The sequence below is a fragment of the Cavenderia fasciculata genome (assembly GCF_000203815.1).
Source record: "Cavenderia fasciculata unplaced genomic scaffold Scf_Dfasci-G-b-205a01.r1-3, whole genome shotgun sequence".
Lineage (NCBI taxonomy): Eukaryota > Evosea > Eumycetozoa > Acytosteliales > Cavenderiaceae > Cavenderia > Cavenderia fasciculata.
In genome coordinates, this window is record NW_004457737.1 from 1,303,377 (window position 1) to 1,330,046 (window position 26,670).

A 26,670-nucleotide genomic window follows, 5' to 3' on the forward strand; every position below is an offset into this window, starting at 1 on the left:
TCAGGTTCTTGAGTATCATCGAATGCCCTCTTGGCAAACCTTTAATTCTTCATTCATTTTAAGTTGTTCAATGACACGACTATATTTCTTTGGATCCTTTCTCACGAGGAATACCAAATTTACTTGGGATGATATATAGAGATGCATTGCTAAGATGGTTCCAACAAAAGAAGTGGAATTTATTCAAACAACTAACCGACGTCGGCGCATTATTCGAGAAAATATTGACACTTCGAGTATTGGTATCTGCAGATAAACATGCTATCGAAAGAGACAGGTATCCTAACTTTTGAATAAGTTTACAAAAGAGGTTGTTATAGTAACATTACTATACAATATAAATTTATTAAGTTTTGGAAAACGAGGTTCACAAATACTAAATGTCCTCGTCAAAATGTTTAGACGGTTGGGAAAGAGGCCATGGTGGCAATACCACAGTTGTTGTTTCTGTTTCTTGACCTAAATAATTATTAAAAAAAGAGGTATTAGTGAATAGGAAATGAAATTAAATGATTAAATAGGCTATATTACATGAAAATATATCCAGAATAACCCCAAGTAGCTAAGGTAGTTGAATGAAAAGAAAAGAAATATGTTAGTTAACTGTACTATATTAACTTTTTAAAAAAAAAAAAATTATTATGATACATACTACCCTACCCCAAGAGTTCTTGACGATCCAATAGTCACCAGTGCTAGAGTTGTCATGAACGATAAATTCAACAAACAATACTCTTTCGTTTGGACTTGTGTTTATTTATTGTGATATGATAATTACAATATTTGATAATATGTTACAGACCAAGATTAACAGTGAATTTATCATTGCCTTCTGGGAGTGGAGGATTTGTTAATGGTGATTGGTCAGATTTGTCATGAATGATGATTTCAACAAACAATACTCTTTCAGCAAAGAATTTGGGTAAAAAGAGAGATTTGTAGCCACTGAATTGGAGTGATACATTGTTGGTATGCATCATCTGACTCCATGCGAATCCACTTTGGGTGTAATCGTTTCGATTGCTGTGTTGGTCAACCACTTGAACTGGGTCGGTGATGGCTCTGATCATGGCAGATCGATGACCGATACCGGTGGGGCTTGGACGTGGGTGTGGATTGAAATTATTGGATTCTGCATCATAGACTGTTAAAGAGGTCTTGTCGTAGACGGTGGTGGTCAATACACGCACTTGTACCTTTCTCTTGACATCACCTAGTATAGTGATAGGGAGACTGGAACCTGGAGTTGGATAGAGACCGTAACATCCGGATATTGGCTCAATACTATCCGGGAAGACACGTTTACCTTCCATGTAATCTTGTAGTTGACCGGGGTAGAAATAGGCAGCGTCGATACGATAAATGTAGGCGTGTTCAAGGTCTGGTAGCTCTACGGGGTTACAATAAAAGTTTCTATTGTCAAACGAAGTGTCAACAGGTCTCTTTTGTTCTGGATGAATTAAAAGTTTGACTGGATACCACCATGAATCATTCTTTAACAAGAGGTGTCCGTTTTTATAGAATTCTGGGAGGTAACTGGGATGTACTTGCATTGCGCCAGTTGCAATATCATTAATACCCTTTTGTAAAGTGATATGTAACCTTTCTCTCAATGACTTTACTTCACCTGCATTCTCATTGGCTGCCTTTCCACTGATAAAGTATTCATCAACTTCTAATTGATACCACCATGTCTATAAAATATTAAAAAAAATCATACAAAAAAAAAATAACGAGTTAATAAATTCATTATTTAATGTCAAACATATATTACAACATACATTTAATACATTCATAACAGAGATGTACATGAATAAACTGTCTTGATAAAATTTGACAATATCTTTGAGGAACTCTTTTGAAGCACAAAATTGGATGATTGTTTTGATTTGTACTCTTTGAAGTTCCAATGCTTCTCTGACATAGGTTTTGAGTGTTGAATCTGCCTTTCCATCTTCAGCCAAACGATGTTTGAGTGTATTGATCTTGTCTTGAAGGATAGGAGCTGAACTAACAATTCCATTAAAGAATGCTTCACAAATAGTTTTCCATCTTTTTTAAAAAAATTTTAATATTAAATAATTAATATTGATTGATGTTATATACATATTAATTTTATACATACGTTTTAACTTCACTATCTTGAATCTTTTTATCCATGATACCAATCATTTCAGTTTTGAATTCTTCCAATCTCTTGTCCAGTTCTTCTCGAGTGACAGGTTGTTTGGCAGGATCAGTAGGCCAAAACAACGAGAATACACTTGCTAAGATTGGACCAACACCTGGAACACATTCGCTATTATATTCATAAATAGAAGTGATATTGTTGTTGTTGATGATAAAAATGATGATTAATATCAATAGCAATATTTAATTAATGATGAGTATAAACACTTACAGAGCAGTAGCGATACACGATCCAATGAACTCAGGATCAGTCAAAGTCTCTTCCAATACACCAAGTGGATCTTGAACAAAATTGACAACTACACTAACATCAATAATAGAAAGAGGGTCCTCTTTTAATTGATTTGCAAATTCCTCTGCCTTTTCTTTAATGTTGTCTTTGGTATTATTACCTACTGCCTTTGCAAATTTACCTACTTTTACCATCGTTTTGATTATATATCTTGTTGATTTATCTCTATAGAAGTAAAAGTTATCAGCTCTGGTTGTTAAAGAGAGAGATCGATTGTTCAACAAGTTGTAGTTTGGTCAGTCGGTTGAGCTGTGAGCCGATATTATCTGGATTGTTGATAACCCCATCGCTCTTGAATTGATGAGCCAATGATCTTTCAAATTTGAAGAGACAAAAAAAAAATTATGGTTGAGCGAACTTATTACTACTAGTCCATTTACATTACAAGTTGTATGTATTAATTCGAATAGCTGATACATCTGATCATATGATCGATGAACTAACCTTTAAAACTATTGTATTTTATTTAAAGTCATGTCAAAGAACTTTAAGTGATAGAAGTAGGTATAGATTAAGTATATTATTTGTGGTGTACGATATTACAAGTAAAAAGTGTTTTGATAATCTATCAACATGTTTTGAATTGGCAAAAGGTAATCTTGATGGTAACATTATCGTTTTGGTTGGTACAAAGTCTGATCTTTATCATAGACGTGCTGTACCAAAACAAAAAGTAATCGAATTTGCTCAATCAAACGGTATCTACAATTATTTCGAGTCCAATCACAATGACCCAAGATCAGATATATTTGGACAAATCCTATTTGACAATTTCAACAAATATGAAATCATTAGACTTCATTCATCACAACGCGATTCAATTTCTCAAATTTCACCCTTTAAAGGTTGTTAAAAAAGTGCACCTCGCTCTACTCTGTCAACCGAGGTTGGTTGATCAAGGAATGGGTGTAGTAGTATTTGTATTTGTCGTAGTAGTATTTCAAATAGTTTTGTATAAATGTGATAAGAAGAATAAGATTCAGAATAGTAATATTGAAATTTCACCAGTTATCGGGGTAGGAGAGGAAATGTGATCTCTACAAAGATCTTGTTGTTATCGGGGTAGGAGAGGAAATGTCCATTGCATATCCGACAAGATTTTTTTTGATTGTATCTGATTCTGCTTTGAATGGTTCCGTCGAGAGATAATTAATATCTTCAAATCAACTCAACAAACAACAACACCTGATGGATGATTATAAATAGTTGTCTTTCCATTCATGAAGAGATCCTCTTATATATATATTTCACAACAACAAATCAATGTATTGCAGTATTAATAATAATAGATTATTTGTATTTGTAATACTATTTACAATTGTAGTTCTTACTACTTCCACTACTACTGCCCAATCAACATCATCATCATGGGTGACAATTGAAACATATAATGAACCACAATGTAATTTGGATAGTTCAAGTATCGGTGGAATTGTTATGCAATCGGGAGACTGTGTCCAAGGACAACAAGTGACTTGCAACTCGAACAATGATATTATCATGTAATAACTATATAGATACTTGGTAAATATATAATTAGTTGAGAGGTATATAATAATAATAATATATAGATATATGAATATATAGATAGTAATAATGAATTTAGATTAGATTGTAAATGATTATTAATTATAGTAATAAAAGATGAATATCGAATAGAATTTCTTTATTGGATTATTCTAATCCTTTTTATAGTTGTTGATCCAGACGACTAACTGACGATGGTTAGTCGTTAGTATTTTATCCAAAATACTTTACATATTTGACTTGTCCTAACCAGGATTGAGTATATTGAGTTCAATGAAATATCATTGAGATATCATTGATTTTAAACAATCTAGATCTAACATATCACTGTTCAAGAATTCAACGATCAGGAATGTCAAACTACCGCCGCCAATGTCACACAGTACACGTCTGGTGTCTGTAACACTGTCTCTCAAGTCCATGGTTTCTACAAGACCTACACTTGCTCACCAACAATGCCATCATTACCAGCCCGTTCATTGTCCATCTCAACCTTCAGTGCCTGTAAACTTAATCCAAGTCTTCTCACTGGGTTCCGTTGGATCCCATCCTACAAGTGTATGGCCATTAGAAGAGATGAGATCTCTGGTACTGCTACTTCTGCCTCTTCCTCTGTCGGTACGTCGGCATCGGCATCTGCTTCGTTGGCATCAGCCTCTTCAGGATCAGTTTTACTTCCTTACTACAACCACGACAAAATCAATTATTATCTGTCACTTGTACTCCACCATACCATTCATAAATAATAATCAAACAACCCCATTAATGAAACAAACAAACAAATAATAATAATAAATAAAAATATTATTATCAAACTTGCAAGTTAAAAATGTTCCTCAGCCGCTGTGTCAATCATTATAATCTGATTTTTTAAAGAAGTATATATATAATATACTTATATATATACTTATATATACTTATATATACTTATACTATAGCTGTAACATGACTACAACTAATGTAGTAATAACTACAACTACAATTACAAATACAACTACATTTCATAGTATATTTAAAGTACAATATATAAGACATGTGATATTCAATCAGATAGGTAGTATAATGAAACAATTGCATAAAGGTAATATTCGTTATGATGATGATAGAAAACAACGATCATTACAAGGAAGAGATATCATCAAGTTACCTCTTATTGGAATGATATCAAAGTATGGGTTACCTTGGCACTTTGTTTGTCATTATCTACCTAAAGATTGTAAAGATAGAATAACAATTAAAAGAAGAAAAAGAGTGATTAGTGAATACAGTTGTCATCCCAATGCAACATTGGATTCACTCGTTCACTTGGTAGAATGGTCTCAAGTTGACTTTGAATGGGAGTATTTGGATTTAAATGGATCAATAATAACCAATCAAGAGATATTAGAGTATATCATCAAGAGATATCCTGTTGCTGCTGTTACTACTGCTGCTGCAAAATCTTCAAATAGTACCAATAACTTTCTAACCGAAGCAATGAACGTATCATGTAGAGAAGGGTATCTATCTACTGTCGAGTTGATAGATTCTATGTTTAAAGATGATATTAAATTGGAAAAGTTACCAATGGATATTGCTAGTCGTAAAGGTTTCATTGACATTGTAAAATTTTTACATTATAATAGAACGGAAGGGTGTAGTTCAGATGCTCTTGATTATACAGCAAATGGTCATTTAGAAATTGTTAAAGTATGTATTTGTATTTGATTTTGTATCTTTAGATAGATTTGACTAATTAACCAATATTATTGATTTTAAAATCGATATTTATAAAGTTTCTTCATTTCAATCGTAGTGAAGGTTGCACAACCTATGCTATGGATTGGGCTGCTGAAAATGGACATATTGAAATTGTAAGATTTCTTCAAGAACACCGTAGTGAAGGTGCAACAAATCATGCTATGAGTAGGGCTGCTCGAAATGGACACTTTGATGTAGTAAAGTATCTTCATGAAAATAGAACTGAAAGTGTAACCGATTGGACGATGGATTGGGCAGCGATGAATGGTCACATTGAAATTGTCAAAGTATGTTATATAAACACATAATTAATAATTATATAATTTAATATCATCCATCCTCCCTCTAACAATATAAATGTTACCTTACTTAAGTTTTTACACTTTAATAGAACTGAAAGTTTCAGTTTCCATCCTATCGCTCTTCGAGCTTGTAGCAATGGAGATTTGGAAATGGCAACTTTTATCATCGGTGTAGGAAAAGATCAATGTAATCCAAAAGAATTACTCACCATTGCATCTAGAAAGAGACATTACGATATTGTCAGATTGATTCTCTCACAATTTGGAGCTCATGGACAGTTGGGAAAAGGATTCATTGAAACAATCAAAGGAGATACACAATGCATAAACACAGAGATTATCCATCTACTCGAGATTTATTTAGAGAATGGTACCATTTGTCCAGCAGACTTTAGAATAATATTTCGTTTGGTTCCTCATGTGCTCATGTTTACCCTGTCTTGTCGTCATGGGATATTACTATTATTATTATTTGTTTTTAAAAGTAAAATAATAATATCCTATCTCATTTTGCAGCAATGCATCATTTAATACTCTTTGCAGATTTTGAATATCATAAATAATAATAATGAGTACTCTGACAACTACCACCTCATTTCATTGTATATTCAGATCGATTTATATTAGACAATTGATATTCAATCATATCAATGATATATCAAATCGATTGGCTGGTAGAAAAGGTAAAGGTAATAATGATGGTAGACGAAGATCACGAAAAGGAATAGATATCATCAAATTACCTCTTCTCGGATGGTATCAGTCTATGCAATGTCTTGGCAATTTGTTTGTCATTATCTACCAAAAGATAGAGACCAAATACTACCTGAAAGAAGACAAAGAGTGATTAGTGAATACTGCTGTCACCAAAGTGCAACATCGGATACACTAGAACATCTAGTGGAATGGTGTCAAGTTGACTTTGATTGGGAGTATTTAAATAGAAAGAATGGTTATGCAATAGACAATCAAGATGTATTAGAGTATCTTATCAAGAGATATCCTTCCATGGGAAATAGTACCACCTCTTTTCTAGTTGAAGCAATGAACACTGCATGCGAAAATGGATATCTCTCAACTGTCAAATTGATAGACTCTATAAAAGATGTACAATTAGATCTTAAAGAAACGCAAACAGCAATGTACACTGCTTGTTGTTATGGATTCATTGATATTGTAAAATATTTACACGAGAATAGAACTGAAGGATGTAGTTCAGATGCAATTATAAGTAAAGAAAATAAACAAAGATATAATAAATTAATTAATTAATTCTCTCTCCAATTATTGTAGGATGGAGCAGCAATGGACAACCATTTTGAGATTGTAAAGGTAAACTAAGTTGTAATAATCGGTATTTATACTTTTCAATAATAATAACACATTTTTTTTGGAAATAATATATATATAGTTTCTTCATTTTAATAGAACTGAAGGTGCATCAACAAAGGCTATGGATTGGGCATCTGAATATGGCCATTTAGATATTGTTAAAGTATGTATTGTAGTTTGTTCAAAGTTATTCAAACCAACTCTTCATCCAATATTCTTACATTTCTATTTTTTGTACAAAGTTCTTACATGAACATAGAACTGAAGGTGGAACCAATCCTTTAGATTTAGCAGCTAAATCCATTTTTGTTGAAAGGTGGCTACTTGGATGTTGTCAAGTTCCTTTATAAACATCGTAGTGAATGTGTATCAACCTCTGCTGTGCATTGGGCAGTTGCAAATGGTAGTACAGAAATTATAAAGTTCCTTGAAAAATATCGTACCCAACCAATCAAAGAAAGATAAATATAAATATAAATAAAGATAGTGGATATGGAAACAGAATCGAAAAATGTATTTTTCAAAAAGTATTACAAAAAAAATAATAATAATAATTTATTATTAATTATTTTATTTAAATTAATATTATTTATTTTAATAATCAAAATCAAAATAATAATAATCAAAATAATCAAAATATTAATAATAATAATCAAAATAATAATATTAAGGTAAATGAAATTATATTTCAAAAAGTATTAAAATCAAAAGTAATCAATAATAATATTTGGAAACAGGTTAGAGAAATTCATCAAATGTTGGGATTGGAAACAGTTAAATATAATTCTGACAATGTAGATTTCTGGGCATCGAATCGTTACTTTGACCATTGTACCGAGAAATATTTACAATTTAAATATGTGTCAAGACAGATGATTACATTTCTTCGTCGTCTCAAAGACAGTGACGTCGAGTTGGTTGATAGCTTGGTCAATCTCAACAACCTTCAAGATTTTCAAAGTTCTAGGGTCATTGATGAAACCATTGCTAGTGGATCATTTGAGGTAGTTCGTCATCTCCACCAAAGAGGATTTAATTGGTCAATATATGGTTTTAAATTGGCAATCATCTTGGGTCACGTCGATATCTTGAAATACATAATCGAGTATTCCAACCCAATCACCAAGCAACCCCTCGAATCTGTCTACTCTGAACCAAAGTCAGAGGCTGTTAGTCTATTGCCTTTTAATCCACTTAGAACTACTCTCTGTCTAAACATCTCGACAAATATGTTACAACAAGGGTTGTTTATTGGCCAAACATTATAATCAAAAGGATATGACTCTATTCCTTACCCAATTATTAAAACAATTTTATAACTTTTAAAAAATAAATATTTCAATTATTCTTTATTCTTTAAATTTTTTTTGAAGTTATGTTGTAATTGTTGTTGAACCGTGACTCAGGGTTATTGATGGGACGCATAACCTGGTCACAACCAAACTTGGACGCTATGCATACAATCAATAACCCTTAGCAACTGAGGGGAATCTTACACAGTTGCCTCAATAACTAAAGGAGAAGACGAGCCAATTCAATGATTGGAGTATCGTCAAACATTCATGACATCACTTTCATCCAACTCTGCCTCTTTTGAATTTACAACAGGATATTACTTCCCATTCCACAATCCAACAGCCATTGTATCAGGTATCAATGCACTTGCCAATAAGATTAAAACAAATCCTGCTCAATTATGGGGTGATGGAATATTCTAAATTTAATACAATTAATTGATTTATACATGTAATAGTTTCGAATGGTTGGATATATTGATATGCCCAAAATCATCTTTTAAATAAATAAATATTTATTATTATTAATATTCTTTTCTTTAAATAATGATTTATTAAATTAATTTCTTCAAAGATGTCCTTTCAGGTAATTGCTTAATAATAATAATATCAAATGTTCATGAACCAATTAAAGAAAGAGGTCAACTTTTCAACTTTCTACTTTATGAATTTTAGTCCAATTGTACCGTTGTAGTGTAAAGATAATTAAACTTTAATTTTAAATTATTTAATTATTAAAGTCTCTTTTTTCACAACAAAAACCTTCAAAAGGTTTGCAGAAAACCTGCAATCAGTGTACATATTCTAAAAAAAATAAATAAAAAGAAAAAGAATGAATTTAAATAATAATAATAATAATAATAGTAGTGATAGTAGTGATAGTAATAATAGTGGGAAACCAGGATACAATCATTTAGAATGTTTATCTAAATTGATTAGTGTAGATTTAAAAACACCTATTGAAAAGATTGCTGTTGTACAAGAGGGACAACAACAATGGGTACAACCAAAGAAAGTAATACATCTACGTAGAGATTTAAAGGTATTTCAACAAAGTGAAACATACAACACTGTATTAAAGTTTATAGTACAACTTACATTAAAAGTTGAAGGTTTAGATAATAATAGTGAAGTTTATCTTTCAAATGTATGTAATAATTATCGTTATCATCGTCTTTTTTTTTTGTTTTACACTAATATGTTTATATTATTTAAAGAATGTAGAAAGAACGTTAGAGTTGATAGATAAGCTTGATTCATTTATTAAAGATATACCACCAAAAGCAAAGAGAACTAGATTTGGTAATGAATCTTTTGTTGAATGGTTTGATAAAGTTGAATTGGTATGTATAATATTGTCGAATACATTATTATTATTTATTATAATATATTTACCTTATTTGTTTGTTTATTTGTTTATTTAGGAAACACCAAAACTTGTTAAAGATATATTAAAAGATAAAGTTGATAATGGTTTAATAGAATCAGTTGGTAAAGATGGTAGTACACATGTTTACGATGAATTGGCAATCTATTTAATCAATAGTTTTGGTGATCGTACACGTATCGATTATGGTAGTGGACACGAACTAAACTTTATATGTTTTCTATTGGGGTTGACAAAGATTGGGTACTTTGACGAAAAGGATTACGCGGCACTAGTGTTACGTGTCTTTGTCAGATACATGAAACTGATGCGTCTACTCGAATCAGTGTATTGGCTCGAGCCTGCAGGATCACATGGTGTGTGGGGGTTGGACGACTACCACTTTTTGTCGTTCCTCTTTGGCTCGTCACAGCTGATCGAACACAAGTACATCAGACCCAAATCAATTCGTAATCAAGAGACTGTCTTGTCATTTGCCTCTAGTTTTATGTATTTGGCATGCATCCATTTCATCATTAGTGCAAAGACTGGATCGCTGGTTGAACATTCACCAATGTTGGTTGATATCAGTGGTGTCAAGACATGGGCCAAAGTCAACGAAGGAATGGTCAAGATGTACAAGAATGAATTACTCGGCAAACTCCCAGTGATGCAACACTTTTTCTTTGGATCGATCCTTCCATTCATTGACGATGCCAACTTTGTCGACGAAGCACCACCAGAACCAAAACAAATACATACTCATACCTTTTCATCTTGTGGTTGTATTAGTCGTGTACCTTCAATGTTTGCAGTTGGTGATGATAGTTTAAAAGATCTAAATATTATTGATAATATTGATAATAATAATAACAACAATAGTAGTAGTGTTCAACAACCAATTTCAAATATAAATAATAACGACGATCATGGACATAATAATAATAATGATCATACACATGATCATGAGCATACTGAATCATGTTCTCATTAAATAATAAATTAATTGATGTTTGATTATCTTGTGTCTGATTGATTTGTGTCCAAGATACATTATCCGTCACATTCCCGAATTGGTAGACACTCAAACAAATACCAAAACCAACCCAAATCTTTAAGTATACGAAATAAAAAAGGGATTGATGCCAATTGGTTTGTTTGATCGGGCGACTTTTTTTTTACTTTTGGAGTTTGGGATTATTTGATTGTTGGGATCGACCAATGGATGGGAATCACTCTGAGAAATAGACAACAATAAAAGGAGCAAAAAATTATATATCAATAATATTATTTAACAGTCTCATTGAATAATAATCGATTCTATCAACCAATCAAACTAATAGTTTGGTGTCATTGCCAATTTTAAAAGAGTGTCTTAATATTTGTTCAGGAAATGCAAATGTAACAGTGGTCATGAACACCTATTGGATTGTTCATCATTGGTTAATCGTAGTCAACTACTCAACACAACAGTTAGGGATAACGGAGTGTCACTTTTATCAACCGATCAAACGATTACTGGTGTGATTGTCAATTTCACAACTGGAATTCAATCCATTCGAGAAATTAGTCACGACAAATCGATCATTAAAACAATATCAATAGTATTTGTATCTGTTTTAATACTTTTATTGTTTTATATTACTCCTATTCATTGTAAAGTTGCATAAGTTTGGACGACACCAACAATCGAGTATCTGTCACTGTTTCAACATCAAATATTCAAGTTTCTCATTTTTGTATGTATAGATATCTATAATTATATTCATGTTTTAAATAATCAAATCTAATGCCAATTTCAGTTTATAGTCAGAATTGGTCAATTCCATAACACCAATACCCGTCGATCAAATATACAATCAAAATCATAGATCGGGTGTGGTCATCACCAATCAACACATTGCAGGTGATATTCCATACACAATCAGTTGAATATGACAAGTGTGGCATTGATCAATAAACACTCTTCAAGTGATATTCCATTCAATTTGATTACCAGGTGATTCGTCTTCTAACCTTCATCGCTCCACATTGTCAATATTAATTTCACAGTTCTATTCAGATGAAAATGACCAGCGTGGAAAGATGAAAGTTAAAAGTGATGTAACACCTTGTAATCAAATTGTTTGGAATATCACTTGAAGAGCGCAAGTATTAACATTAATAAATAAATATTATAATAATACGAAGAGTTTAAAGTTTTGTTTTGTTTTGTTTGTTTTATTATTTCTATTATACAAAAATATTTAAATAAATTAGCTTTTGTTTTGTTATTGGGGTGTTGATAATTAATGATGATTGTGTTATATATATATATTTCGAAATATTATTATGAACCATTATTATTAATATTATCTTTTTTTTTTGTTTTTTTTTATTGTGATTAATTCACAATTTAATTTAAACCAAATCAGAACGTTTACAATTTCTTGGTTCTCTTTGAAGTGATAGACTATACAATTCATCTTCCGAAAGGATTTGTAGATTAGTTAAACTTTCTTCGAGTTTGTTGTTCTCTTCAATGTTGGTATAACTATTTTTTTGGAAATTTCTGATGACCTTGAGAACGCCGTAAACATTCTTGCTTTGCTTCAAATTAATGCCTGTTCCTCCTTGTTGGCCTCCTTCGTGGAAGAATGTAATGTCTTTTAAAAATACACCCAAATATGGGATACATGGTGATCTAGGATCGATTGATGACAACTCTGATCGATAGGTATCGTGGTTGCCCTCGACTGTCATCAGAGCTTGCAACTCTGTTGACACTTTCTGAACCTTTTGCTTCATTTCAGCAAAGGTGAACTTTAGTCTAAAGATTGGTGGTTCATTTAACCCTGATAAAATTGCCATCAATGTATGATAATTTTGTAATGATTTTAAACACTAAAAATAAATAAATAAATAAAATAATTAATAATTGATTTAATTTCAATTTTGTTTCTATATTTTTTTTCTTTTTCTTTTTTACCTTTGCAACTTTTAATAATTTACTCATATATTTTGCTCTTGTTCTAATCTTTTCCTCTTTTAATATTACAGTACAAACCCATTTTGTGATCATATTGAATCTATCGATAGCTGCACGCAAGTTTGGTGCAAGGTGACGAGTTTTCTCCTTGACCCAAGCTTGATTGAGAAACTCTGATGTTTGGATCTTGGAGTAGATCTCAAAATCGATCAATGTGAGTTGTTTGGCAATGTCATCGGCTGGCATTGTTAAAATTTCGGCAAGCGAACCAGTCTTCATTCCTCTACCAGACATGATTCTTAATGAACTCATACCTGATTTTGGTCTTGATGATTTACCTTTTTCTTCCAAAATTATATCAGTATTTAATACCTAAAACAAAAAATTAATTAATTAATAGATTAACTATAATTATTATTATTATTTTAGCTTACTCTTTTTACAAATGATCTTAATAAATAATTTGATAATGAAGTATTATCAACAATGATATGTTTTAAAAAGACTTTAAGTACGGTGACTACATCCTTGTCAAAATCGTCAAAATGTTCATCGATCAATTTCTTTAGCACCTTGAATACATTGTGTTGAATTGGGTATTCAACCTTTCGACGCCATTCGACTTGAGAGATATGCAATTCACCTGGAGGACTTGGTACGTGGTATCGTTGCAACAATTTGTTGATCAACAGTGGAGTGGTTGTAAAACTTCGATAGGTTGCCAAGCATGCATTAACCTCTGATATATCGGCAATGAATGTAATGGATGTTAATTTTTCGACAAGTTGGTTGAGGTTCATAAAATTTACACGGTTTGTTAAAACATCGGGAGTTTTTGATGGTGAAGTTGATAATGGTGTTGTGGTTGCGGTAGTAGTAGTTGTTGTTGTTGTCGTATTTGTTGTTGGATTATTGGATATCGACATTGGGATTGGTGGTGTACTGTTTGTTGCTGCTATAGATAATGGTGAAGTTAAAATATTTGGTGTTGAAATGGTCGAGTTGTTTGTATTATTACTACTATTACTAGTTGGAGAGAATAAATTAATAGATGAAGTTGCTGGAGAAACTTGTTTGTTTGGAGTGGAGGAGGGAGTTGAAAATAGAGGTGATGTTACAGAGGAACTCGAGTTTGGTGAGAGTGGAGGTAGTTGGAGTTGTGGTGGTGGAGCTCCAGCGGCATGGAGTTGAAGGATCGGAGAAAGTATTTGCATTGGATTGTGTGGATCGCTAATACTCATACTCATAGTTCTTGGTCGAGACTCTAAAATTGGAGAATCGTGTTGGTTGTGATGATCAGGTGATTGATCACCATTGATTGACATCTTTGGAAGTGAAAGAAGAGGTGGTTTGGTTGGTAAAGGTGGTAATGTATTTGTAAATATTGGTGATCCTCCTTGATTATTATTATTATTATTATTATTATTAGTATTATTATTATTATTATTATTATTATTGATATTATTATTATTATTATTATTATTATTATTATTGATAGCGTTGGTAGTTACACCAGCACCATTTTGAAGTACTAAAGAGTGAAGATGATTTGCAATGCCAGCAACACTAACTAAATATGGTGAAGATACTGGTGGAGTTAATTTCGATGTAATGTCTGTAAAATATGTTAATTGATTAACTTCATCCCAAATATTTATATCATTTTCTAGTGATTGAAAATTAAAAAATTAATAACATATTTCTTTTATACATATATATATATATATATATTTAATGTTTACCTGAACAAAGTTTTTTACGACAAGAAAGGTATAAATGATCCCAAAGATTTGCATTGTTGATACTAGCTTTCCATTTTTGACAAACTTTAAGACATTGACAAATAGAGTTGAGGTCAAGATTACGGAATATTTTGCAAAGTAGGTTGTCGGGAAGTTTGGTGATATCTGGACGTTTGGTAAAGGCTAGTTTCTTTTGAATGCTTAGTACGAGACCTTTGGCCATTTCAGAGATTGGGTTGAGATAACCTCTGATAAAGGTCATAAGAATAAAGAGGGCAGCCGATTTGAACTCGATGGTCTTTGAATCGACGATTCTTCTGAGTAACTTGCCAACACGCAACTGGATTGGAATTTCGACTAAACGTTTCCAATCGACATCTGTCATTTTGCTGTTGCAGTTGGTGTATTCTCGTGGTACAGTGTAACGTTGAACAATCTTTTTGAGGACGAGTACCGAGGGAAACGAGGGACACGATGAGACAAACTCTGAGATTTCATCGTTGGTTGGCACGCTCGTTAAAGGGGTGAGCTTTCGCATCGAGGCGTTCAACACCATGATGTGAGTACCGTTGCTGCCCGAGATGATGTTTTGGGTGGTCGATGCAAGTATACCGCTGCCTCCACCAACAGTCTGTGATCCGCTTCCGCTGCCGCCGGGAGTAGGCAAAAACGAGATAAGACTACCAACATTGGTGAGCGTAGTAGATCCAATCATACTACGCTCGCTCTTGGCAGACTTTTTACCAACGGTTGCGTTTATATCGAGGATGGATTTCTTGGCATCCTTGCTAGAAAAGGTGATGCTACGACCCTTTTCCTTGACCGTGGCAGATGCCATCGCGGCAGCCTGTTGTTGTTGCTGTTGTTGTTGTTGTTGATACAGCTCTTCGTCCCAGAGATTGACATCGTAGGGATCAGAGTTCATCGTGCGTACATAGTAGTTGTTGAGGTCTCTCCAGAGTGGTTGGTTCAATGCCAACAGTCCTTGGAAATGCTTTGATGCACGAATCAAACTGCACACATCGTCGGCGTGCAAATGACCCGAGATACGCACGATTATATTGTCTCCCAAATCAGACAATGACATGCAGAGATCGTCATCGATGGCGCCAGTGTCATTGTCCAATCCAATTGCCATTGATTGTAACGACAGAATGCTTCCATCGTCTTCATACTCTTCTTCACTGCTACTCTCCTCTTCTTCGTCGTCGTCATCGTGTGTTGCTGGTGTTGTCTTTGTAGAATGTGTGGTTGGTGTTGTTACTGGTGTAGTTGTAGTCGTCGTCGTCGATGTGGGTCCACTTCCCAACAACACTGCATGTGGGTGTTGCGAAAGGGAAGTAATAGTACTACCTCCACTGACACTAGTCGATGGACTGCTGTTACTACTACTATGACCACTATGACTATTATTATTGATGATGTTTGAATGTGAAGGAGAAGATGAAGCATTGTTTACATTTACAGCGGCAGTGGAAACAATGATAGGGATGGAAGAGGAAGATGTCGGGGATGAAGAGATGCCATTCTTGAGGGGAGACGATGGCAAGGGGTTATTTTGCATCGCAGAGGTGCTAAAACTAAGAGGATTGCTCAGCTCTCTGGTTAGCGGTATATTTGGGTTGGTTGGATAGACATTCTCACTCGGTGTCCGTTTATGATTCACCATCACACTGCTCACAACAGTATCAAGCAACGATTTCTTGTTCGTGCTGTTGGCTGTTGTAGTATTGCTGCTGCTATTGTTGTTACTCATCTCTATCTATCTCTAAATACCTCTAACCTACAATATGCTTCATACAATCTATATTCAATAAATAATCATATAGTAATAGTAGAGTTTTTTTTGGTTAGTTCAACTTATAAATATAATTATATATATTGAAGTTATTATTATTATTATTGATTGGGTTGCGTTAATAATTATAACAGTCAAAAGGTCAAATTATGATAACTAATTTAAAATTGATGGTTGATGAGATGCTTAAAATGATTCGTTTGTCAGAGCCAGCGGTTCTCTAAATCATCATCATTATTCCCCCTTCCCTCTTTTGCTTGGACTGAGGAGGAATAGTTTAAATTGGTGGCAGCATCGTCGTCGTCGTCGTTTCAAACCACACCCTTCATAATATTATTAAATCTTTCCCCGTTGGTATCTGGGTGATGATCATCAACCCAACCCAAAACACCAACCACCACCGTTACCATGTTTATTGTTGGCATTGTCATCATTTTGATGGACACTAGTTGGTGGTGTAATTTTTGATGATATAGCTGCACGAGTATGTCTTTATCTTTTTGCTGCTACTACTACTAACTAACTACTGTTTGTGTTTGTTGATATTGTCGTTGTAGTCTCTTAATGCATCATCATCATCAATAACATCATCGTAACTACTCTACTCTACTTGTTTTGTTATTCTCTGGTTCTCTTGAAATGGAACCTGTATGTATGTATGTATGTGAATGTGTGAATGATGATGATGTGGTGCTATACTTACTTGTAAGGCTTTTGATAAGATAGTGAGGTGGGTCGGTGGTAAATACTAGGGGTTGGTTTGGTTGAGTTGGGTTGATTATTATTGTTGTTGTTGGTATGAAATGATTGATTGATTGATTATTGACCGATCATTATCTATCTATTATAGTTGTCGTTATTACAAGTATTAATGTTACAGGTAGTAGAGTTGTTTGTTTGGACTTAATATATCTGTCTTGGTCAACCCACAAGGAATGACTATTATACAGTATTTAAGAAATCTGTTCCTTATCTATCTATCTTTATCTTTTATATCTAATCTCTCTTTCTGTCTCTACTAGTAGTAATCGATTACTCTGCTGCTATAGTAACAACTATTTTATTATTAAGGAACCTCTACTATATCTTTGAAAGTAACCTCTTCAGGAGTTGAAAAAATCTTTGGTTTTTTAAAAGAATGTTATTTTTATTTTATTTTATTTTGTCTTTTTTTTTTTTTTTTTTTTTGGTTCTTGTGTCTTTCTCTCTAACTTTATTGTTCTAGTACCTGAGAGATACAGACCACAAACAAAAGGGTGATCTCGAAAATTCGTTGTGTAGTGTGTGGTGAAGATAAGGTGTGCTGTTTCCACCTCTCTATCTTTATTTGCCGGGTTTCTTTGTTGGTTTCAGCATCTTTGCAGCTTTTCATACTAGTAGACCTCACAGCTTGGTCATTGGTGACGTCATGTTTTGATGATTTTTAAAATCAACATCCGCTACTCGAGGATGAAGACGAGCTACTGCTGCTGCTTGATGATGAAGATGACGAAGAACTACTACTCGACGATGATGAACTACTTGATGAAGATGAAGAACTACTGCTGCTGGATGATGATGATGAGGATGAGCTACTAGAGGATGAAGATGAACTACTTGAAGACGATGAGGAAGAGGAAGATGAGGATGAGGATGAGGATGATGAGGATGATGAAGAACTACTACTCGATGAAACCATCGATTTTTGGACAGAGTCGATAAAAGTTATAGGGTGTTCTACATTTTGATTCCTAAAAAAAAACAAAGGGTCAGGAGCCGATTTAGTAATATTACTAGTTTGGTTAAATACATACTCTATATGATCTAATTGATAAATATTAATTTTCTGTTCTTCATTTGTTATTTTGACACTCTTTCTATAGGGATATACAAAGTTGGGAAGTACCAACAAAAATGCAATCAAAGCTATTATAAACCATTTAGTTTCCATTTGTGTGAATATTTATTATATATTTTGAAATTATTATTATTATTTAATGATATTAAATATAAATAATAATATAAATAATATTTGTTGATTGTTGGACTGATTCCGTTTGTTGTTATTGTTGTTTTTGTGAGTTTGGGACAACTTTGTAAAGATATATTATTTATCCCTTTTTTAAAATACAATTGTATTTAATAAACATCATGGAATCTCTAGTTTGTTTGGTTCTAATTTGAAATCGTCCATCTATGAGATCATCATATTTATATTCTCCATTCATTATTTATTATTTATTGACCATACATGTCTCTTTTCATCCAACACACCTCCAGAGTACATCTAAAATCAAAATAAAGTATCAACAGATAAAGAATAATTTTAAACTTTACAACATTGACTGATAATGAATGTAATATTAATATTTTCCTATCAAATATAAATCCAATCATAAATAGAATGTGGTTGTCTTTATCTATTGTTAAAAAATAGATATATCAAAGTTGTGTGTTTTGTTGTGAGTAGTTATAGATTTGAATTATAAATCATATTAGATTTCTCATTTTTTACAGTTATATTTGTATATATATTTGTATATATATATTTATGGATACACTTTCATTGGTTTTCTTTGTCCTGTCCTCCACCTTTTGAAAATCCAAAATACTTAGTATTAAATATTTTTATGGTTTCATGTCGTTCGTTTTCATTCCGCTCTTGGATGAACGCCGATTCAAAAACAGACAGAGAGAAAGAGAATTAAAGAGATACATAAATTAACAACCAATCCAATCAATGAATAATTAACAACCACACTCACTCTCACTCACCAACCAACCAACCAACCAACAACTACTACTACTTATAAAGAATCGCTCTTATCAATAATTAAAAGATAGATAGATAGATAGATAGATAGACAGTTAGATAGATAGGTCGGTCAGACAGATCATCATATTCATCATCGTCATAATGGGCAGAGGAGGAAAGAAAAAGAAAAAGGTCGACTCATCCCCATCCTCCTCATCTAATACTAGTACTGTAGAGGTAGATAGTACCTCTTCTTCTTCTTCCTTTACAAGACCACAACCCATCAAAAAGAACAAGAATTACAGTAGCACAAACAAAAATGTACATATTAGAAGATACACCGAGGTATCCATACCATCAACACCTATAGTATCTTCCCCCTCTTCTTCTTCAAAACCAATAATAACAACAGAAACAGCATCACAATCAGTTAAACTAGAAGTATTAAAGAAAAAGGAAGAGGTTTTAACTAAAAGTAGTTTCATTCATAATAATAACAACAACAACAATAATATCGATAATAATAATAATAATAGTAGTTTCAACAACAATAATATCTATAATAATAATAATAGTATTATTAATAATAGTAATTCTAAAGGTTACAATAATAATATCAATTATAATAATTTTACTAGTATTTGTCATAATAATAGAAAGAATACTAATAATAATAATAATAATAATAATAATAATAATAATAATAATAATAATAATAATAATAATGGGCCGATCAAAAAGAGAAAACATGTTGGACTAAAAAAGAGAGATCTCGAGTTGGAAGAGACAGACCTTTTGCAACAACTTGAAGATGATGAAAGAAACAAAAAGGAGGCTTTATCGTCTGCCACCTCTTCAAATGAACTACCACCAATCATTACTGAATTCAACAATAGAAACAACAAGAACAACCAAAAGAACAAAAACAATGAAAAGAATGTTAGAAATGTGATAGAGTCAACAAAGAAGCAACAACATATTATAAAGTTGAAACAATTACAACCACATTTCTATGCAAGCAACAAGAGAGAACATGATGCAGTGTCAAGTGTCGATCATATGGTCAACCAATACATACCAATCTCTGAAAGGATTCCATCAGATTTTACACCACTTGTTGGATCAAAGACTGTCAAGACCAAAGAATCGATTCGTAATATTGGTTATAATGATGGATTACTCAAATCAACTGGTAATCAAGATATGTCAGTTTGTTCCAACATGCAATATCCATCTTATTTTCCAGTGGTTGGACCAAATCATACGGTCGGTTCTGAAGGTACACTTGCCAATTTCCAACAATTATCTTGTTCATCTGCCAATTCACCTAAACTCATCTTTTCACCATCCAACCTATCAAAAGACAACAACAACAACAACAACAAAAGAGATAAAAAGATAAGAGTTGATAAACTACAATTTGTATCTATTAATAGTAGGTTATCGGAATTTTGGTTTGAACCACCAGCCATCAACTATCAAACACAATTATTTCACACCAACAATATTGAGAGTAGCGAGTTTGTACCAGCATCACTACTCAACCAGGTTATAGACTCGGAGAAATCGTCGCAAGCTATCCTTGACGCTCAGGAATATGCAAACTCATATCTTTACGGAAGATGCGTGATACTCGTTGACGACCGTCTCTACCTATTTGTCACTGGTGAGAATATGAATGTCATCTGTCTCTACTCGATCACTTCAGATCCAAACACCAAACCTTTTCCATGTACATTTGATTATACCCAATTAGACTCTAATCATTTTTTTAAACAACCTCAAACTATTTATTCAATTAATTATCATAAATTCACAGAAAGTAAGTAAATCAAAATAATAATAATAATATTATTATATACATATCAAAATTATTAATACACTTTATTTATATTTCTTTAGAAATATCAATTGTTTATTTTAAAACATTATATTCTATATATTTTTTTTATTTAAGAACAAATAATACAGCTGAAAATTACGATTATACTTATCAATTGGAATTTATAAGTAAATCGACATTTGAACAAAAGATATGTGATGTCGTATTGGATACGACTAGCATCAAAGATTCGTATATTGTATTTCAAGATGGATCAATCTATCGATACATGTATCAACCTTTGCAAGGAATTCAGTTGCAATACACCAAGATTTTGGATTCCGAACCTTTATACCCACAAGTCTCTGCTAGTAGATGGAAGAGACTGTTGTTTTATTGGCAAACGAAAAAGTTGTATTTATCAAGCTCAGCGTCGATCATTATGATCGATCTCCAGGATGGAAAGGTCGGAAATAGCATTCCCATCTTTTCAAAAGATTCGTTTGGTGCCATCACTGGTTTCCATTCACCGTTGGATCCTTCAAATCCATTCTCTTTTATCATCACAACCATTTCAAATACTCTTTTGGTTGATAGTAGATCATTTGATAAACCTCTTATCGTTTGGTCAAATATTCATCAAAAATCTAAAAAATTAGATGACCAAGAAATAGTTAAAGAAGAAGAAGAAGAAGAAGAGAAAATACAAGAGGAAGAAGAGGATGAATTATTAATAGATTATGGACACCCAACAGACATTTTATTTAAAAATATGAAAAGTACAAATATTGAAATGGTGAATATTAAATTATTAATCATTAGTCAAAGTGTCAGTGGAATGGTTTTAATATTACAATATTCATCGATCCTCTCGAGTACCTCACCATTCCCAAAGGATACGTTATTTGCATCGCCGGCTAGTTTGATACCAACCTATCCATTCCCTTCACACCCTCGACTAGACAACCCACACCAAATCGAGAGAAAGAGTAGAGACAATAACAGAATCTTTTCGTTTATTCTCAACAATCGATCGAGTAATTCCCACCAACCGGTTGCGACCAACACCCCTTTCCACGCAGTCCCGTGTTTTGGCATGTCGATGAAACACATACACTTTATTCCAACCAATCCAAGACAGACTGAACAGTTGGTTGGCGTGTGCTTTGTCCAATGCTCACCATCTACCTTTTTAATCACTCAGATGAATCGTCTCGGTGACATTGTATCAAACTCTTATAATGTAAAGTTTATTCCTTCGTTGGTTCAACAAAGAAAGCAACAAGCAGAGCCGGCGGTGGCTGTGGATACTGGATCAATGCTAGTCAACAAAAATAGATTATATCAATCGAAATGGATAAAGAGTGGTGAGGAGGTGTATTTAATGCAACGTATGGTAGAGAAGAGAAACTTGCTAAACTACTACTCGACCAACCCCAAGTCAACCTATCAAATGGTGTATATGCCCATCAACACATTCTCACAGGTCAATATGAATTTAGATAAACTTCAACAAGACATTAAAAACTCTTCTGAAAAGGATGTCGACCCTATTCATCTTGCTATCTACATGTTGCTCGAAGATAGGGGTCCCAAGTCACTCGCACAAATCATTCAAATTCTCAAAGGCACGTTTGACGAGCGCAAGATAGTTGGACATTTGCGTGATGCGTCTGGTGACGCGTTGCTGCAGCTGTCGGCGACACAGCAGCCAACCACAGGTATATTCAAGATCACCATCAAGCCGCGCATGAATCTCTTTCATTTGGGCAGCTGTGTTAGTGTCACTCAGCAGAGTGACTCTACCTACCTCGACACTTTGCTCGAATACAACTCGACCATCTTTTACTCGCACTCTTTTTTCACACTCAAGATTGAAAACAATCCAGAGAAACTCACCAATGTCTCGTTCCACGCCAACGACAGACGTGTGCTTGTCAAAGAGGCTGTAGAGACCAAAGTCAACGCGGCACTCGAGCAAAGAAGAAAACGCAAGCTCGACGAAGAACGAGATCGCCAAGAGACACTGGAAAAGGAGAGAAGCATGTCATTTATCGAAAAACATGAACGAAAGATGGAGGAGCGTAAAAAGGTGGCCGAGATGCGAAAAAGCTTTGGGTTTAGTGGTTTGATTAAATTAAGAAGGGCTACCAAAGCGAGAAGAAGAAAGAAATACAAGATTGTCAAACGTGACCCATTTGACCCGGAAAAATGGCGTGGTGAATGGCTCAGAGGTTGGCAAGAGATTGACCCGACTGCCAAACAACCTAGTTTCTACTCTCCAGGTATTCCAATTCGTAAACCAACAGTAACTCAACAAGATGTAGCAAAGAAAAGATTGGACAAAATTAAGAGAATTGAAAATACAATCAAAGACAAGTCAAGAAAGAAACAACCAAAAGAAAAAGAAAAAGAAAAAGAAAACGAAAAGGAGAAAGAAAAGAAACAGGTTGTTGTTGTTGCTCCAACTCCAATGGTTACGGAAACAAAACCAATTCCATTATCAACACGTCGACACAATTCACTTGGACAATTTAAAGTTGGATCGAACACTAATCAAAAGGCAGCACCAACACCAACAGTGGAAGAAGAGAATAATGATGACGATAGTGACACTGATGTTGAGGAAGAAGAAGAAGAAGAGGAAGAAGAGGAGGAAGTTGCATCATCAACGATAACTACACCAACATCAACGACAGTCTCAGTTACCGAATCACCCAAAGAAACATTAAATAATCATCAAGATGATGATGATGTAGTAATGGAGGATGATGATGATGAAGATGCAATTGAAACAAGTGATAATGAAAAACAACAAAAACAAATTCAAGAGGAAACAAAGAAGAGAGTCCTTTTGGAGAAAGAGACCAAAAAGAAAGAAAAAGAGATTAAAAAATTGGAAAAGAAGGAAAGAAAGGAAAAAGAAAAGGAAGAAAAGAAAAGATCAAAACAACAAGAAAAAGAAAAGGTGGCTAGAAAAGAACAAGAGAGCAGAGATATTGAATATGACAGTTATCCAGAATTCTTGTCACAACCTCTTGATTACTCTAATGAGACTATAACCGAGACCACTACCACCTCTTTCAACCAAAATCCATTTGCTCTTGTCAGCAGTGATATCGATTATAGTGCACCTCCACCATCCCAGAAGACTGAATCTCAACAACCAATGTCTATGGGGTCACAAGATTTTGCTTCTTACCAACAACTAGAAGGAGACGGTCAAACAGGATCTCCAGCAGAGACTACATCATCACAACCAATGGCACCTGCTGCTCAAAATTACAATTTCTCAAGTTCATTCAAATCCTTTTTCTCTTCAATGTGGAAATAAATAAATCGATTGAATACTTACGTATCATATTTTTCTAAATATTATTAAATATATAAGTGATAGATATATTTTGATGCAGTGTTGATGATTACAAGTATTTATATATACATGAATTTATTTATTTATTTATTTAAGAGTATCTCCATATAATGGATTATCTTTGGTTCCAGGCTTTGGTTGATAGATTGGATTATTGGTAGCCTTTTTGATTTTCTGTCTTTCTTGCAAGTGGTCAACCAACCTCTTACCACTGTACACGGCAATACTGAGAAAGACTGCACCTGAAATGATGACACCAGCTATTACCCCGATTGAAATGACAGCCTCTGTCCTGCACTCAAATGGGTACGGGTCATAATCAGTGGATTCACACTCTCCTGTGACATTGTTACATGTCCCGTATTGACATACTGGTCTGTGGGGTGTACACACACGAGTGATGTTTTTGCATCCGTATCCTGCCTGACATATACCGTCGATACAAGGAACGCCTGTTGAACAATTTCGATCTCTTGATATGCATCCTTGCAGAGGATGACAGAATGATTCCTTGCATTTGTCGGGGTTTAGTGGGCAATCAACCGATTGTCTCAAGCACCCGATATAAGGATCGCATGTGTAGAATTCACATTTATCTTTGGGTGCTGGACATGGGATGTTTGGGTATTCACAAGAACCATCAGATATACAAATATCAAATGTACATACAGATGAGTTTAAACCTTGACATTTCAAATTTTCTATCCTGCATGACATATTTCCAGAACTAGTGTCACATTCAGTGCATCCGGGACACGAAAAAGGGTTGTTTATTACACCAGTATCGTTGTTGCACGAGTCCAAAGTGCAAGGATTGCCATCATCAATCACCTTTTGCTTAAAGGTCCATTTGCCAGTTTCAGCATTGCAATAATCTCGTAATTCACATTTGCCTGGTTCTCCATGACATGCACTGCAGTTGACAATAGTGTTGACAATACACTCGCCAATTTTCGGATCACAGGTGTGATATTTGCATTGATTGATAGTATTATTGATAATCACATATTCTGAACACTTTGGTGTGGATGTGCATCCGTTTGGGTTGGTTTCGTTACAGTAATAGTTCTTGCATTTGTCAGTTCCTAGTGAACAGTTCTTAGCATTTCGAATGCACTCGCCAGTTGCATCGCATTGGGCAGTACGACAGCTATTCTCTGGTTGACACGTTGAGACATAGGTGCATCCCAAATTCTCGCTGCAACTTTTGTTTGAACAAGGTTTGTCGGGACAAACTGACTTTGGAACAGCGCCTCCAGTTCCAGGGTTACATGAATAAGTTGTACATCTGTCATTGAGGTATGAGTAATTGATGGTATCATAGGTACAATAATGAGCAATGTATTGCAAGTCGACAACATATCTATTTGGAGAAGGACATTTTCCATTTATTAAGCATTTATTGCTATTACCATTAGTGCACATTGAGTTTTGACAACAATCACCGAAACCATTACATACTCCACAATAATCTAAAAACAAAAAGAATAATATGTAGTTAGTGTTGACGTGCAATATGGTATGTCTGTTAAAACATACCTCTTGTTGAGCAATCAAGGAGGAAATTGTTTGATAAAATAAATGTACTGCCAGCATTTCTTCTTTCACAAAAGTAAAGATCAAAAGCATAAAGGATTCCATGTTGCAAACCGATGGTATCCAAATTTAGGTACCTGTCTGCCCTCCGATGAACACCGCCTACATCCATTACAAGCCTATTATCGATGAAAAGGTACAGATCATCGTCAGAAGAGGTCATGACAAACATTGGTGGCGAAGTTTTATAGTATCTGAAAAAAGAATTGATCTTTAAACAAAAATTAAAGTTGTTCTCTCCATACCCGGATAATAGATCGAATCCCATATTATTAATGGGCAAATATTTTTCGTTTCCATATGAAAATTCATTGGTCCCCTTCTTGTCCATAGTCATCGTGATAGAAATAAATCGATTCGTGGGATCGGGGGCAAAGAAATATCCAAATTGGCTAGGATATAAGATTCTGCCATCTCGGTTTGGTTTATAATTGGGATCATTAGAAACCAACAAAGGAATCTTGTTTGACCCGAGATTTTGTTGAACTATGCCTTGCTTCGGGTTCATGTCTACATTGTCGGGCAGAGGTTCAAAATTACCGTTCAACTGATGGTGTTGATCAAAAACTGCAATGGTGAGAGAATCTAATGGA

General features: G+C 33.8%; 12 protein-coding genes across 12 annotated transcripts; 7 read left to right on the top strand and 5 right to left on the bottom strand.

Moving 5' to 3' along the window:
- Positions 1 to 282: 282 nt before the first annotated feature.
- Positions 283 to 2,616, bottom strand: DFA_03230 (uncharacterized protein; the record flags this gene model as incomplete). Its single annotated transcript, XM_004362778.1, has 6 exons — positions 283 to 328; positions 378 to 459; positions 803 to 1,694; positions 1,782 to 2,052; positions 2,126 to 2,299; positions 2,402 to 2,616. The coding sequence occupies 6 exons, from the start codon at positions 2,614 to 2,616 to the stop codon at positions 283 to 285; spliced, it is 1,680 nt and encodes a 559-aa protein (XP_004362835.1).
- Positions 2,617 to 2,909: 293 nt separating this feature from the next.
- On the top strand, positions 2,910 to 3,335 carry DFA_03231 (uncharacterized protein; the record flags this gene model as incomplete). Its single annotated transcript, XM_004362779.1, has 1 exon — positions 2,910 to 3,335. One exon carries the CDS (start codon positions 2,910 to 2,912, stop codon positions 3,333 to 3,335), a length of 426 nt encoding a protein of 141 aa, XP_004362836.1.
- Positions 3,336 to 3,745: 410 nt separating this feature from the next.
- On the top strand, positions 3,746 to 4,755 carry DFA_03232 (uncharacterized protein; the record flags this gene model as incomplete). The annotated part of the gene is made up of 2 exons (XM_004362780.1): positions 3,746 to 3,952; positions 4,360 to 4,755. The coding sequence occupies 2 exons, from the start codon at positions 3,746 to 3,748 to the stop codon at positions 4,753 to 4,755; spliced, it is 603 nt and encodes a 200-aa protein (XP_004362837.1).
- A 199-nt stretch (positions 4,756 to 4,954) lies between these two features.
- DFA_03233 (uncharacterized protein) lies at positions 4,955 to 6,544 on the top strand (the record flags this gene model as incomplete). Its single annotated transcript, XM_004362781.1, has 4 exons — positions 4,955 to 5,698; positions 5,785 to 6,036; positions 6,124 to 6,457; positions 6,537 to 6,544. 4 exons carry the CDS (start codon positions 4,955 to 4,957, stop codon positions 6,542 to 6,544), a joined length of 1,338 nt encoding a protein of 445 aa, XP_004362838.1.
- Positions 6,545 to 6,619: 75 nt separating this feature from the next.
- On the top strand, positions 6,620 to 8,651 carry DFA_03234 (uncharacterized protein; the record flags this gene model as incomplete). The annotated part of the gene is made up of 7 exons (XM_004362782.1): positions 6,620 to 6,740; positions 6,860 to 7,282; positions 7,384 to 7,405; positions 7,480 to 7,546; positions 7,675 to 7,822; positions 7,871 to 7,896; positions 8,055 to 8,651. 7 exons carry the CDS (start codon positions 6,620 to 6,622, stop codon positions 8,649 to 8,651), a joined length of 1,404 nt encoding a protein of 467 aa, XP_004362839.1.
- A 294-nt stretch (positions 8,652 to 8,945) lies between these two features.
- DFA_03235 (uncharacterized protein) lies at positions 8,946 to 9,101 on the top strand (the record flags this gene model as incomplete). Its single annotated transcript, XM_004362783.1, has 1 exon — positions 8,946 to 9,101. The coding sequence occupies one exon, from the start codon at positions 8,946 to 8,948 to the stop codon at positions 9,099 to 9,101; it is 156 nt and encodes a 51-aa protein (XP_004362840.1).
- A 409-nt stretch (positions 9,102 to 9,510) lies between these two features.
- On the top strand, positions 9,511 to 11,038 carry DFA_03236 (putative phosphotyrosyl phosphatase activator; the record flags this gene model as incomplete). Its single annotated transcript, XM_004362784.1, has 3 exons — positions 9,511 to 9,825; positions 9,896 to 10,021; positions 10,103 to 11,038. The coding sequence occupies 3 exons, from the start codon at positions 9,511 to 9,513 to the stop codon at positions 11,036 to 11,038; spliced, it is 1,377 nt and encodes a 458-aa protein (XP_004362841.1).
- A 1,406-nt stretch (positions 11,039 to 12,444) lies between these two features.
- On the bottom strand, positions 12,445 to 15,139 carry gefG (Ras guanine nucleotide exchange factor; the record flags this gene model as incomplete). The annotated part of the gene is made up of 4 exons (XM_004362785.1): positions 12,445 to 12,927; positions 13,013 to 13,384; positions 13,456 to 14,678; positions 14,755 to 15,139. The coding sequence occupies 4 exons, from the start codon at positions 15,137 to 15,139 to the stop codon at positions 12,445 to 12,447; spliced, it is 2,463 nt and encodes an 820-aa protein (XP_004362842.1).
- Positions 15,140 to 15,300: 161 nt separating this feature from the next.
- Positions 15,301 to 16,510, bottom strand: DFA_03238 (uncharacterized protein; the record flags this gene model as incomplete). Its single annotated transcript, XM_004362786.1, has 2 exons — positions 15,301 to 15,434; positions 15,472 to 16,510. 2 exons carry the CDS (start codon positions 16,508 to 16,510, stop codon positions 15,301 to 15,303), a joined length of 1,173 nt encoding a protein of 390 aa, XP_004362843.1.
- Positions 16,511 to 17,981: 1,471 nt separating this feature from the next.
- On the bottom strand, positions 17,982 to 18,482 carry DFA_03239 (uncharacterized protein; the record flags this gene model as incomplete). Its single annotated transcript, XM_004362787.1, has 2 exons — positions 17,982 to 18,282; positions 18,346 to 18,482. 2 exons carry the CDS (start codon positions 18,480 to 18,482, stop codon positions 17,982 to 17,984), a joined length of 438 nt encoding a protein of 145 aa, XP_004362844.1.
- A 966-nt stretch (positions 18,483 to 19,448) lies between these two features.
- On the top strand, positions 19,449 to 24,442 carry DFA_03240 (uncharacterized protein; the record flags this gene model as incomplete). The annotated part of the gene is made up of 2 exons (XM_004362788.1): positions 19,449 to 21,112; positions 21,244 to 24,442. 2 exons carry the CDS (start codon positions 19,449 to 19,451, stop codon positions 24,440 to 24,442), a joined length of 4,863 nt encoding a protein of 1,620 aa, XP_004362845.1.
- Positions 24,443 to 24,568: 126 nt separating this feature from the next.
- Positions 24,569 to 26,345, bottom strand: DFA_03241 (PA14 domain-containing protein; the record flags this gene model as incomplete). The annotated part of the gene is made up of 3 exons (XM_004362789.1): positions 24,569 to 25,953; positions 26,021 to 26,271; positions 26,323 to 26,345. The coding sequence occupies 3 exons, from the start codon at positions 26,343 to 26,345 to the stop codon at positions 24,569 to 24,571; spliced, it is 1,659 nt and encodes a 552-aa protein (XP_004362846.1).
- Between the last annotated feature and the right edge of the window lie 325 nt (positions 26,346 to 26,670).